Genomic DNA, 13,553 nt, shown 5'->3' on the forward strand with positions numbered 1-13,553 from the left:
CACCCACCCACTAAGTGTTCGCCAGAGCAAACGGCCCTCCTCCTATCAGAAAAGGCCACGCCTCTCTTGCCTGGTGTGTCCCTGCTTGCCCCGCCCCCTTCTTTTCACTCCTACATCCGGGCTTTCTGGCCTCGAGACGAACGTGCTGACGTCAGATATATAAAGGCCCTCGGCTCCTTTGTTCCTTCTCAGTGCGTCGTTGCTGATCTACTGGCGGTTTGGAGGTAAGCTCGCGTGGGGGGGCGAGAGAGAAGCGCACGCGCGCACGCCTTTCGAAGCGCGCACGCCCGCGCTTTACTGTCCACCCCCCTACACACACCGATTGCTTACACCGGCGGCAGTGAGGGTGGGGGGAGATTCGCCTTCTGCGATCTCCCGTTTATTCCTTTTTAATTCCGCACACGCGCACGCCCTCTCAACGCCCGTTCCTCTCATTCATACGGAGGCGCCATTTTAAACGGTGAAGGAGGGGCGGGCGGGCGGGGGCCGATTGCCGCCTTGGACCAGCCCTGAGGGAAAAGTGAGCCGGAGGGGGAGGGGAAGGGGGGCTGGGCTGGGCTGGCAGGGAGGGAGGGTCGCCAAAGCCGCCATTTTGCGATCGCCTTCAGCCCCTCCTTTGTGGCCCCCTCCCCTTTCTCCGAAGTGCGCATCGCGCGCGAGGGCGCCGGGTGGGCGCTGGAAACCGCGACTGCGCAGGCGCGACTCGTTCTTTTCTTGCGTCTTAATGGAATGCGCTTTCACCCCCTCCCCTATTCTTGGCGGTCTCAGCGTCGCGCATGCGTGGCCGCAGCGTTACCTGAATGTGGCCTTTTGTCATTTTGGGTATATTCAGTTGCTTGCTTTTCTTTAATTTCCGAGTTTCCCTCCCCCCTCTCTATTGTAGCCAAGAAAGGCTCTGAGAGCGGCTTATAAAATCACTGTTATAAAAGCATAAATCTTTATGATGGCAGCCGCTGTCCTTGGGCTTAAGAGTCTAAAAATAAATTTTCAAAGGTGGAGGAGGGGAGAGCAAAAGCCTCAAGTGCAAGTTTGGGGGAAGGTCTGTAGCTCATTGGTGGAGCATCTGCTTGGCAGGCAGGAGGTCTCGGGTCCTGTCCCCAGCATCTCTAGGCAGGACTGGCAAAGACCCCTGGAACCCTGGAGAGCAGACAATACTGAGCTGGATGTCCCAATCAGCTTACTGTGTTGGACCTTGTTGAAGAGAGTTTTTTTAAATCCTGAAAGTTCCTCACTGAGCCTTTATCCAATAATGTTGTGATGGTGGAGTATAGAAGCATTGCAAAGCATACATAGTGGTGGTCTAATATATTCAGAAGTTACTTGTTTATATTATTGTTTAGTGAACAGTTCGATAGAATTCTGAATGTATTCCTTGTCTCAATAAAAGGGCTAAGGAGTTTCCCCGCCTTCCTTTTAATGGGGAAAAAAATTCAGGTGGGGGGGACTGTGGGATATTTCTGTGTAATATACCAAAAAATAATGCAAATGGATACGAAAAGATGTAAGGAAATATAAGATAACATAAAAAGAAAAAAAGTAACTATTAGTACAACAGAAAAAAGAAATGGTAAATACAGTGGGAAGTGATGGGGGAAGTCTTCTGTATATGAATAAGAATGTATGGTGAAAGGAATTGTATAAGTTTGAATAGATTTTTATTAGTATATTTGGACATAACATACAAAAGAATGTTTTGTTATTAATCAATTTCAATAAAGTTTTCAAAAAGCAAAATAAATAAATAAATATCCCTGTGGGAGACAGCTCCCTTTGTAGTAACCACTGTGGTGCATTTTCAACCTTTTTCAGTTTTAAAAAACCATAGGGGAGCTGTTGTATTTTCTTCCCCTGTGAATGTTTCCTTATCTTAAATTGGGTTTGCTTTTCTTTTTTTTAAATTGTAACAGTTTCTTGCATTAGAGCTTTTGCTTGCAGGTAGTAATTAAAGGGCCATTTTTCTGGATTTTGGGGCACTGTGTTTGTAGTGTCAATATTTGTTCTCAATTAGATGCGTTTAAGCAAGGCCTTGGTCACCACAGAAAGGATGCTGCCATTTCTGTTTAGCAACTAAGGGCATGGACAAGCTGATAAGAACCATCAAGCCCTAATCAGATTTTTCAATATCTGCATATTGCTGTCTGAGGAATTATCCTGTTGTTTTGTCAAATATTTCCAAAGGACACACGCTTCTCCCCTGTTTCAAGTTGAATGTGTGTTGTTCCAGATCCCAAACTGTGTCAAAATGGTTGAAGCAGATCGTCCTGGCAAGCTGTTCATTGGTGGGCTGAACACAGAGACTAATGAGAAGGCTCTTGAATCTGTCTTTGGCAAATATGGCCATATAGTAGAGGGTAAGCACACAGCCTTTTTAGGGCATAATATTAAGTTAAAGGTCTGCTTTGATGAACTTGACAGCTTTGATCAGTTGAAGTGATAGAGCTTATACGTCCTCTAAGAAGTTCTGAGCAGGCTTGTGTACAATTTGGGATACATCATTCTATGATGAAAGTGGAATAACACTTTTGTCTTTCTTCAGTTCTCCTTATGAAAGACCGTGAAACCAACAAATCAAGAGGGTTTGCTTTTGTTACCTTCGAGAGTCCAGCAGATGCCAAGGATGCTGCCAGAGATATGAATGGAAAGGTAGTAACTAATGTGTTAATTGCAGAGTGTCAAGCTGAGGGTGATTGGATTGATTGGTTGACAGAGTTGCTTTTATTCAGTTAATGAGACAAGTTCAGCAATGTGTTATAATGGAGTGAATGCTTGGGTAATAGCATTTAGGGATGCTAAGGAAATTTGTTTAAGGATGTTAAGGGTTAGCTTTAAGACAAATAAAGCCTGATGGCATATTTTCTTCAAGAATGCTAGTACGGGCATTCTATGGGCTACTCTTAAATTAAGAACGAAACTGGATATCTCAAGAACTGCTGAAATAATACAGCATTGTTTCCTGATTGTGATGGCTCAATCAGTTATTTCTAGAAAATACCTGTAGAGACTTACTTTTTAATAACATGCACATCATGGCAAAACCTTTGCTTCTGAAAATTGGTTTGAATACACTTGGAAACTAAAGATCTAGAAGAATTGTATGTAAACAAATAAGATTGACATACTGAAAGCATGTAGCCGTAGAATATGGGTGTTCAGTTTTTAAGTTGACCTTGGTTGGTTAAATCCTTGAGTGGTCTACAAAATGTGGTTAAAACAATATATTCATTTTTAAAATTAGGTTTGCATAATACCAAACCAAATGTATTTGCGAGAAACCAGAGCAGGGATAAGAACTGAGGCACTCTGTCCTACAAAAAGCATTTGCAGTTAATGCTGAGTTAGATTCCTTTGTTCAGTCTTTAGACGGAAGATCAATTAAAGTTGAACAAGCTACCAAGCCATCCTTTGAAACCGGTAGACGTGGGCCCCCTCCCCCTCCAAGGAGCAGAGGTCCTCCAAGAGGTTTTAGAGGCGGAAGAGGTGGAAGTGGAACACGGGGTCCTCCTTCAAGAGGGAGTTATTTGGGTATGTGTGTTTTCCCATGTGTAGTTGTGCAGCATACAAGCCACTGCATAGAGAATGCTGGTTTACAGCTTCCTCTCAAAATCAAGACACAATTAGGACTGTGCAATACCTGGTTTTCAACATTCTTATACAGTGGTACCTCGGGTTAAGTACTTAATTTGTTCTGGAGGTCCGTTCTTAACCTGAAACTGTTCTTAACCTGAACAGGTAAGCTAATGGAGCCTCCTGCTGCTGCGGCGCCTCCGGAGCACGATTTTTATTCTTATCCTGAAGCAAAGTTCTTAACCTGAAGCACTATTTCTGGGTTAGCGGAGTGTGTAATCTGAAGCGTCTGTAACCCGAGGTACCACTGTATATCAGCAGCTAAATATTGTGATATACTGATACATTCCAAACATCATGATATATCTCAGCTGCTGCTTTTCTCCACCTTAGGAGAGGAATAAACAGCCTAGATAAATATTCAATGCCCTGCAGTTAAGTAAGGCCCCATATTGCCTTAAACTGCTTGGCTGAGGGGCAAGAAGCCCCTCAAAATGTCTGAAACAGATACCGCTTCAGACACTTTACCAATATATCACCCAGCTCTAGACACAATACAAATGATGAATTTCTGGTGGTTATTTTACCCTTTTTGGAAGTTTGGAAAAAGATTGCCGTCCTGCTATTTCACAGGATGAATGCTGTTCTTGTGTTTGATGTACTCAGGTATAGAGATGAAGCGAGTGAACTTGTAGGCTTGCTTAAAACATTGAGGTGTATTTTGGAAATTGGTCCAGGGGTTAATCTCATGTTAAGCAAATTGGTGATATGCCTTAACTGAAATTTTGCAAGCTTAGGCAAAAGATATTCAATCGATGTTTTGATGTTGTTCTTCAACCAGTGTTTTGATGTTTTTTGATGTTGAAACAGTTTGTACTGCTCCACACAGTTGTTTTTTTTAATGTCTTAAACAAAGGTGAGTTTCTTAGTATTTGCGTATATGCTATTGGCAGCGATTTTTGCTGTTTATAGCTGTCCTGCATTATTTGCTGTTTTGAGATTAAACAATAAATAGCAATTTGAATCTTTTGTAATCCATGGTCTTGCTTTGTTGAACTCCAAATTTTAGAATCAAAGGTTTGATTTGATTGATATTTGTCTTCTACTTTTCTCACAACAAATGTTGAGCTCAAAGGGGGTCACAAAATTCATAGTAACGTTAAAAAACAAGTATTGCAATCCCTGTAATAACAAACAAAGCAGCAAATAAATAAACAACAAGTTCATTAAAATAGAACAATAAAATCATAGTAGTTCAAATTATTGGAAACAGCTGCTGAGAATCAGTTCTGTTCCAAATGACATTCTCTCTCTGGGAAGGGACAGTGCAGGAATATTCTGTGTGTATCATGGGTACTGCCACAGTGGTACATTGTGCTCCCAGTGAGGCAGATCTGTCTGAGGAATCCTGTTTCTGTTATCTAGCTGACACATTGCTGCTCTTTTAGGTTCTTCTAGAGGCCCTCTACCAATGAAAAGGGGTCCACCCCCACGTAGCGGTGGCCCACCACCTAAAAGACCTGCTCCTTCTGGACCTGTTCGTAGCAGTAGTGGAATGGGAGGCAGAGGTAATTTTTTTATCACTTTGATGCCAAACAGCATGTAAATGTAATAAAGTATTTTTTATTGTCCGTTGCATGGATCCACAAATTTGTGGTGGTTGGAGAAAGGCTTTTACAACTGTGCTGAGTTTTACTGGCAGTCAGAAATAGCAAGGTAATTGTGCTGCTTCCAGGACCCTCCAGCAGTGCTATGTTGGGAGCAAGTCCCCGCTATAGTGTCTCTGTGTTAGGGCAGATACCCCTTGCTGGATTAAGAGGTGTGAATTGACACTCCTTAGTTATGCTGGATGACTGCGGTGTTCAGCATATCTCCACCTGTGGGTCGTATGCAACACATTTGAAAAGGGATCTTGAATTGTAGAATATGGGCTAAATACTCACTAGTCAGCCCTTGTCGATGTATGCTTAGTTTGACTAGGCCTCTGTTTACAAGAACTGAAAGCAACTTTACTTTCAGTATAATGTAGGACTTTGCTATCTCTTCATCTTGCTGATAGAGGTTGTATTGAACTTAAACCACCACAGAAAAGTTTGATCCAGTATGGTGTGGTCTTATCTCATGGTGGGAACAACTTTCTTAATACCTTGTTTTCAGAAGGCTTTATTTCAAAAATATTTCATTTTCTGCTTGATTACTTAAGCACCCCTTTCACGCGGTAGAGACAGTTATGGAGGACCGCCACGCAGAGAACCACTGCCATCACGAAGAGATGTCTATTTGTCTCCAAGAGACGATGGTTACAGTACTAAAGACAGGTAAAATCAAACCCTGTTGGATATTTTTCAGATCAAGGAACTTAATTATTGAACTTAATGCATTTTGATTGCAGAAGCAGTGATTTAATGGAAAGGGTGTAAGGGGAGCACATCTCTGGGACATTTTTTGGACTGGGCGTGTCCCATCTGTCAGGACAACCAGACAGTTGATTTGTTCTGGCAAATCAATGAGATAATGAGGCTTTCGGTGTTTACTGTTTATGAACAATTTGTTATCTGCATAAAGGAAGAAAGAGGAGAATCAAAGTGGCCGGCTATTTTAATTGAATTTGTACTTAATGCTAGCCATGTAAATTGTAGCAAGTAATTGTAGAATTGGTTGTATTTTTTATTTAAAGCTAAATGCTAATCAGAGATGTTAACTCAGGTTTCTGCAACCTAAGTTTAAGATGCTAGTGGCTACACCACCTTTTGAAGTTCAGTATTCTATGACTTGTCAGCCAAGTCTAATTAGATGTTACACTACGTCTCCTCCACTTTGTGGTGGGGTGTCTGCTGCTGCATTAGGACTTTGCTTGAGCGTATGGCTGTGAGCTGTTATGAGGAGCTCCTGCACTTCACTACCGGAAAAAATACTTTAGTTTTCATTTCCATAGCTATTCAAGTCGGGACTATCCAAGCTCCAGAGACACAAGAGATTATGCCCCACCGCCAAGAGATTATGCCTACCGTGATTATGGTCACTCCAGTTCACGTGATGAGTACCCCTCAAGAGGCTACAGGTAGCTAATGTTCGATTTTGTGTGTTGTTGAACAAATCTCTCATATTCCATTAACAAGCTAGTCAAGCTCATTGTTCAATTGGCAAGTTCCAGAGACACAAAGGAATATACTCCACCTCCAAGAGATTATGCCTACCGTGACTATGGTCATTCCCGTTCACGTGATGAGTATCCCTCAAGAGGTTACAGGTACTTAACGTTCACTTTTGTGTATTCTCAAACAAATCTTTTAATATTTCATTCAACAAGTTAGTCAAGCTTATGTTTCAGTTTGCAGTGTGCCTCTTTCTACTTGATTCAAACAATAAGCACAATAATATAACAAGTGTCTTGTGGCACCTTGAGCAGCTTCATTATGCCAGAAGGTTTGGTGGACTACAGTCCTTTTCATCAGACACTTTTGAAGTCTTACCATACCTACTTGCAACTAAGGATAGTACTTCATGTGTCAGGTGAAGTGGAATGTGGTCCATGGAAGCTTATGCCATAATAAATCTGTTTATATTTAAGGTGCTACAAGAACATGTATATCCCTCTTACGTTACAGAAGAGAAACGGAATCTCCATACCTCACATGAACAATTGTTGGCTTTCTTTACGCAGTTCTAAAGCCACTAGTCAGCCATGTGAAGGTGAATAATGTAGGTCTATGGGAAGCTATATGTCATTATTTTCTAGAGCACCATCTATGTTTATCAGGGCTGGGGCAGATTTCAGGCTTTTGGAATATACTTTATTTGAAACTAAAACCTAGGAATCTATTAACAGGAACCTAGTGTAAATGATGTACTTGGAATTAAAGAATTTTGAGCCCAGGAGTTCAACTGAACAGCGCTCATGTTCTACGCACAGATCCATTAATGGTTGCCACAAGCTTTCTACATTTTGCTGCTATAATTGGGAATCTCAAATCTTTTCTGATCTACTAATAGATCCAGATCTATCTTCTGACTACCACCCCTGATATTCATGATGATCTGCAAAGAACAGCTTTGGCTAGTTCTTACCCCAAGCGACTTAGGTAGACACAAAGAAAATAGTGGGAGGGTAACTGAGGCAAGGATAGATAGATCTTTGATTATTTTAGTTATGTGTACTTAGACTGAATCAGGCAGGGTATTGGGACTAAAGGGTGGGTCATCTCAAAACCACTTGGATGGGAGACTACTTGGGAACCAAATCTAAGATTCTTTTGAGGAAGAACAGGGTATAAGTGAAAGGGCTACCTTACTCTGTGCAAAACTCACCTAGTGGTGGCCTGTACTAAACCCCAGCAGTTATTCCTCTTACAGTGATCGTGATGGCTATGGAGGGCGTGACCGGGACTACTCTGATCACCCAAGTGGGGGCTCATACAGAGATTCCTATGAGAGTTATGGTAAGTGCTTATTTTGAAGGTCTTAAGGGACTCAGTAGGCCTCACTCTTGACTTAATAGACTGCATCTACTTAAGTGGGGAATTGGCATTCTGGGCTTGTCCACTGCAGTGAAAATACACCGGTACTTCATTTTTAACAAAATGATTGAATTACAGTTCCCATAAACTAACGAAGCAAAAGTTCAACTGTTCTGAATTGCATCTATCACTGGAAAAAAATGGTGGAATTTCTGCTGTAAAAAATAGCAAGCTGTTCTGGAATAATCCCAAAAAGAGCTGCCTTGAGAAATATCATCGTCTTCAAACAGCCTTTATTTCGTTCACTATCCGATACTCCCCTGCCAAATGTCCCAACATGTGAGATTATATTTAAACTTTCAGTTAATACAAAAGAGTAACAGACACCATTGATACAAATTCTTTTAAACTCAGATGTAAAGTTGTGGTGATATGATTTATAGTGTTGTCCTATTACCTGACCATTGAACCTGCAGGTAACTCACGTAGTGCTCCACCTGCACGAGGGCCCCCTCCATCTTATGGTGGAAGCAGTCGCTATGACGATTATGGGAGCACCCGAGATGGGTATGGTGGAAGTCGAGAAAGTTACTCAAGCAGCAGAAGTGATGTCTACTCAAGTGGCCGGGATCGTGTGGGAAGACAAGACCGAGGCCTCCCCCCTTCTATGGAAAGGGGTTATGCTCCTCCACGTGATTCTTACAGCAGCTCCAGCCGCGGAGCACCCAGAGGTGGCGGCCGTGGAGGGAGCCGCTCTGATAGAGGCGGAGGCCGAAGCAGATACTGAAACCTTTTAAAGTGCTGGACCAAATCAGTTTTTTCCTCCAACAAATGAAATGTGGAAATTCTTTCCTTACTCCAGAGGACTACTGAAACATATGTTTTTATCTTTTTTAATGTTGCTTGTTAAGTTCCCCTCCATTACTTAATGTTTTTTTGTGAGGAGAAAGTAAACTTGTTTTAATTTCATTTCAAAATTGTTAATATTTGTCTCAGAAAGCAGATGTTAATGTATGACATTTTTAGCCTGTGTACTAGTGTTGTAACTTTTTAAAGTAAAGGTTAACCCTGAAATGCAACGCTCTCACCTCATCCATGAAACCGGCAACCCTAAGGCTTCCCGTACAACGTGCAGCCATCTAAAATGGCCATGGATCGTTCTACACATGCAAACGTGTGCCTTCTTTCTAGCAAACCCATTTTAGCTTTTGGAGGGTGGTGGGATGTGTGCCAAACTAAAATGTTAAAACATCCTCTCCATGCTGAAATGCACACAATGCTCCAAAATAGAAAATTTCTTCAGTCTTGTGTAAAAATTCAGGATACCATTCAGTCATTAAATCAAAACGACATACGGATAATGCTGAATGTACGTTGTTCCTTTCTACATATTTCATTTGGGAATTTGCAAGAACATCACCCCCCAAAATAACATATTAACCTGTAGTAAGCAAGCTACAGATCTGTAAGTAAGAGGTTTGGCCAGTTCCATCAAAGAAGCTGCAAAACGGTACTTGCTCTTACTGTTTCAAATTTTTGCAATCCTGTAGTGTCTCATTTTTAAAGGAACATCTTTGACTCCAAAGGCAAAATGGAGAAAATAAGATAAGCAAAGAAGTCTTTCTCTCCAACTTCTGAAAGGCTTATGGCTTCATATAAACAAGTTTCAACTTTCAGCATTCCACAACAGATTTAAAGCATCAAATGCGTGTGAAACAGCAAAGATGGTAAGCAAAGCAAACTAGTTTTTCAGTCTAGTCAAACTGAAACCAGAACTACTGTCCTTAAATACGGTAGGACATGCTGTACATCATGGCAATGGAAGCTTTTAAATTTTAAAGCAGCACCCAATGGAAAAACTGCTGGATAGCCTTAGGCGAAGCCTTACAAATTCAACATAACCTTATCTTAGATGAAACTGTATGGCACAAAGCTTTTGAAAGCAACACTAAGAAAGCAACTCACTGTAGACAAACATTTCTTTAAAGGGTTGGGAGGGGTTATTTTTTGCCCACTATGTTTCGATGAAGAACTTAAAAAACAACAACTGCTTGTACTATACTATACTAGGAAATTAAAATGCTAACAAATCAGAAATTGGCTTAAATAGCCAAAATCTATACCAGCTTGGGGAATTTCAGACAAGCCGTTAATACGAACCTGATGTTTAGTTGGATGCCTGACTTCTTTGTACTAAGTCGGGTGGGCAGTTTTGATACAAATAGCAGAACCTGTGGCAAGTTGTCATGACCCAGGTGCAGCCAGGAAGTCCAAAAGATGCTCTTGAAATGTAGTAAGACTTGAAGACCTCCAACTAAAGTTCTGCTATAATCCTCAAAACATATGCCAGTCAAGTTATGGATTTACCATGAAAAGCACCATTGGAAAGGAAATGAGAATCCATAAGCCATTCCAGTTCATTCCAATCCAGTGAACCTTCCACCTCTCAAACTTAAAGCATTAGCGCTTGAAGCAGGTTAATTGGCAAATGCAGGGGTTCTTGCTGTGTTTCTGGGGGTGGTTAGGGGCTTGGGCAGTTTGTGCTAGAATAATTTTTCATGCCTGTTTTAATTGTTGCAGGATGACTGCTGTTTTTAAGATGTGACCTGGTGCATGGCAGTGCTGGTGGACAACATGGATTTCTACTCTGATAGTACAACAGGTAAGCTGTGGATGAATGCAATGTTAGGAACCCTGCATACTTTTTGCAAATTAAAGATGGGCAGATAGTGTACAACTTAAATTGCTGATACCTTCAGTGAAGTTTGTGGTGAGTTGGCTGCTCAATTTGGGTAAATAAATAACCACCCTGTTTTGGAATCTAGCCTTCACAATTTCTGAAGGAAGAAGAGAGAATAAACTAGATTTCTTTTAAAGGGAAGCTGCGAATGGCATTTCAGGAAAATAATATGCAGATGCCACTGATACGAGTGCAAGCTTTGGAGAGGCTCTGCTAGGAATGGTGACTTCAATACCAGTGCATTTTCAGGAAGCATGCTGTCAGGGTTCAGTTCACTTGTTGCCCTGATACCTGGAATGCCCATAATGGTGGCATAGAAAGCTGTAATCTCTGATGAAAACTGGTTAAAAGGTTTGACCAGGATTTCAGACATGCTGTTCAGTAGTCTTGGGAGTATTACTATTTTTCACCTTCCACATATGTCCCAAGCTGATGGATGAAATAAAATAAAAACAGCAGAAAAATAGCAAGACGTCCATGGCAAAGACATAGTCATCCATCTAGGGAAGCTTGCCGGAATTGAAAAAAACAACAACACTTCAGTTCTCTCTCTCTCCCCTACCCCACCCATAGCAGAAGCCATAGCTCAGGCACAGGCAAACTCTGCCCTCTAGGTGTTTTGGGACTACAACTCCCCTCATCCCTGACCACTGGTTGTAGTCCCAAAACATCCGGAGGGCTAAGTTTGCCTATGCCTGCCATAGCTAAACAGTTGCAAAAAACAAACATTAGCAGTGAGCAGAATGAGGCTTTCAGCAGTCACATTGCACCTAATAAGGATCCTTGAGTATCTAATGTGTTTGGGTTTGGCTGTGCTGTATTAGAAGAAGCCTCTTCTATCTCTTAAGGATCATGTGCCCGCTTCTGACTGTAAAATAACAGTTGATAAAAGTGTTGAGTTGTAGACCATAGTAGTTTATACAGTCTGTATTTTGAGTTTGTTATCTGCATCAAAGCATACCTATTCATGACTGTCCCTGAGCAAATCATAATTTTCTGATAACTTCCTTTTGAGACACAGCTAATGTTACTCTTTTCATCTTAGGTACAAGGTTAATTGTGGCTGACATTTGAGGAATGGATGCCCATGGAGAATGCAGCTGCTGAGCAGCTTAAATATGTCTACAGTGTTTAATGAAGACGTTTCAGAGGGAAGTCAGATCTTAAATGCCAGTGTCAGCCATTGCTGTGAGCATTGGATGTTCATAGAAGAGAAGAGGAAAAGGCCTAAATGTCAGAAACAGCTGGATACAGATTGTTTGTGTCCTCTTACAAATACTGTGTAGCAAAAGTTGTTGGCATGTAATGTGCTACTCTGGCAGTACAATACTATATGATCACATCTTCTGCAGGAGTTTGGTTCCAGGGGTTCCATATATACGCAAAAACACTTACTCTCTAGCCTGTGGAACTCCCACACACTTGAGCATCCCAGGGTTTCCAGAGCTGGCATGCCAAGAGGGCTTCAACACCCCCATCCCAAGCAAGGCAGAGAGCCTTGAACCCAATGCAAAAAAGAGCTCTCTGCCTTGCTTGCTTTTCACTTTGCAGGATTTCAGCCAGGAGTCTTCAACCATGTAATGTTTTGTTTATTGAAAATTTTAAAAACAAAGTTTGTAAAAATGGCTCAAATCCTGCAAGTTAAATGCTTGTAACATTGTATTTGAGTCTTTGGTATGAGGCAAGCTGAAGTGTTATCTATGATAGATGTAGGATAATTTTTACAGCTTGGCAGATTAATGTTTAGAGCTAGAAGGCAAATGAAATAAACATGCCTCGGGCATTCTCTAGAGCATTTTCAGGAAGCACAAAATTGTATGTGTTTTGAAAAAAAGGGTTCAGAAAAAGGTGTGAAGATTGGTAATGAAGAAAACTTGGGGTGTCTTTCTTGTGGTTCCAAGTGAGCTACTGTTACAGATTTAAGAAGTTGCCTTGTTCAAACAGACATTTCAACCAGAAAAAGGTCCCAACCCCAAAATGGAGATTCTGACAACTTTAAAGTTCCACTAATCAAGATAATTGTATTAAACCCATTGTTGGAATAAAAATGTTCATTTTTTCTAAGACTCGTTTCATTGTTTCAAAGTTGTTTGTCTTTTAAATGGGGGTACTAGTTTCAGAATGAAGCACAGTGCCACATAGGCCGAACTCAAATGGATGGAGGAAATTTAGGGAGCGCACTAACCTCAATAAGTCCCTGTTGATTCAACCCTCAACCTTCCTATATGAGCCAAGAGGTCTGAAAGAGACTCCTAAACTTCTCCTGAATTTGGAATGTTGGTAATTGCACATTCTGCTAGACACCCTTGGGAGCATCAGATCTTGCTCGGTGGAGGAGGCGAGGCTCCTGTGGGGGGGGGGTCTCATACACATTTTTAAGCCCTCATACTGAGCTTAACTTCTGAAGAAAGCTCCAGTGATGGGCAAGAGAAGGCCTTTTGTAGCTCATGCTTTGTCTGAACCCCTTCTTACAGGTGCGAAAGTAGAGAGGAGCTTGGAGGTTCAGTGCTTACATGAGTGGCTCCACAACATTTACAGCCTGTCCTTAGACAAGAATTGAGCTATAGTGCTGCAGCAGAGGAGAGTCCCAAGAAATTGACTACCCAGACAATCTTGGCAATAACTACAGTACTGATGCTTGAATTTCGGTGGAGACCAGCCAGGTTTAATGTCAGCTATTGTGGAATTGTAAACTGCTTGCTGTTTTTGAGGGGGTAACTGAAGAAAGGAAGACAGAGCCTGCTGCTGTTTTAAAAACAGCTGTAAGCGACCATTAGATGTGCCATGTGCAT

The 13,553-nt window shown here is 41.5% G+C and overlaps 1 protein-coding gene across 7 annotated transcripts; it reads left to right on the forward strand.

The window, feature by feature from the left end:
* Positions 1 to 104: 104 nt before the first annotated feature.
* On the forward strand, positions 105 to 12,823 carry RBMX (RNA binding motif protein X-linked). Of its 7 annotated transcripts, none has more exons than XM_083721510.1 (11): positions 105 to 224; positions 2,225 to 2,351; positions 2,537 to 2,643; positions 3,354 to 3,522; positions 5,013 to 5,132; positions 5,768 to 5,882; positions 6,500 to 6,625; positions 6,713 to 6,814; positions 7,903 to 8,003; positions 8,498 to 10,683; positions 11,807 to 12,823. In XM_083721510.1, exons 2-10 carry the CDS (start codon positions 2,243 to 2,245, stop codon positions 8,806 to 8,808), a joined length of 1,260 nt encoding a protein of 419 aa, XP_083577636.1. In that variant the 5' UTR covers positions 105 to 224; positions 2,225 to 2,242; the 3' UTR covers positions 8,809 to 10,683; positions 11,807 to 12,823. The 7 variants fall into 7 exon arrangements, with proteins under 7 accessions (XP_083577636.1, XP_083577639.1, XP_083577638.1 ...); XM_083721513.1 differs by having other exon boundaries at positions 7,918 to 8,003; XM_083721512.1 differs by having other exon boundaries at positions 6,719 to 6,814.
* The last annotated feature ends 730 nt before the right edge of the window (positions 12,824 to 13,553 follow it).

Source organism: Podarcis gaigeae (genome assembly GCF_964106915.1).
Source record: "Podarcis gaigeae genome assembly, chromosome: Z".
Taxonomy (NCBI): Eukaryota; Metazoa; Chordata; class Lepidosauria; order Squamata; family Lacertidae; genus Podarcis; species Podarcis gaigeae.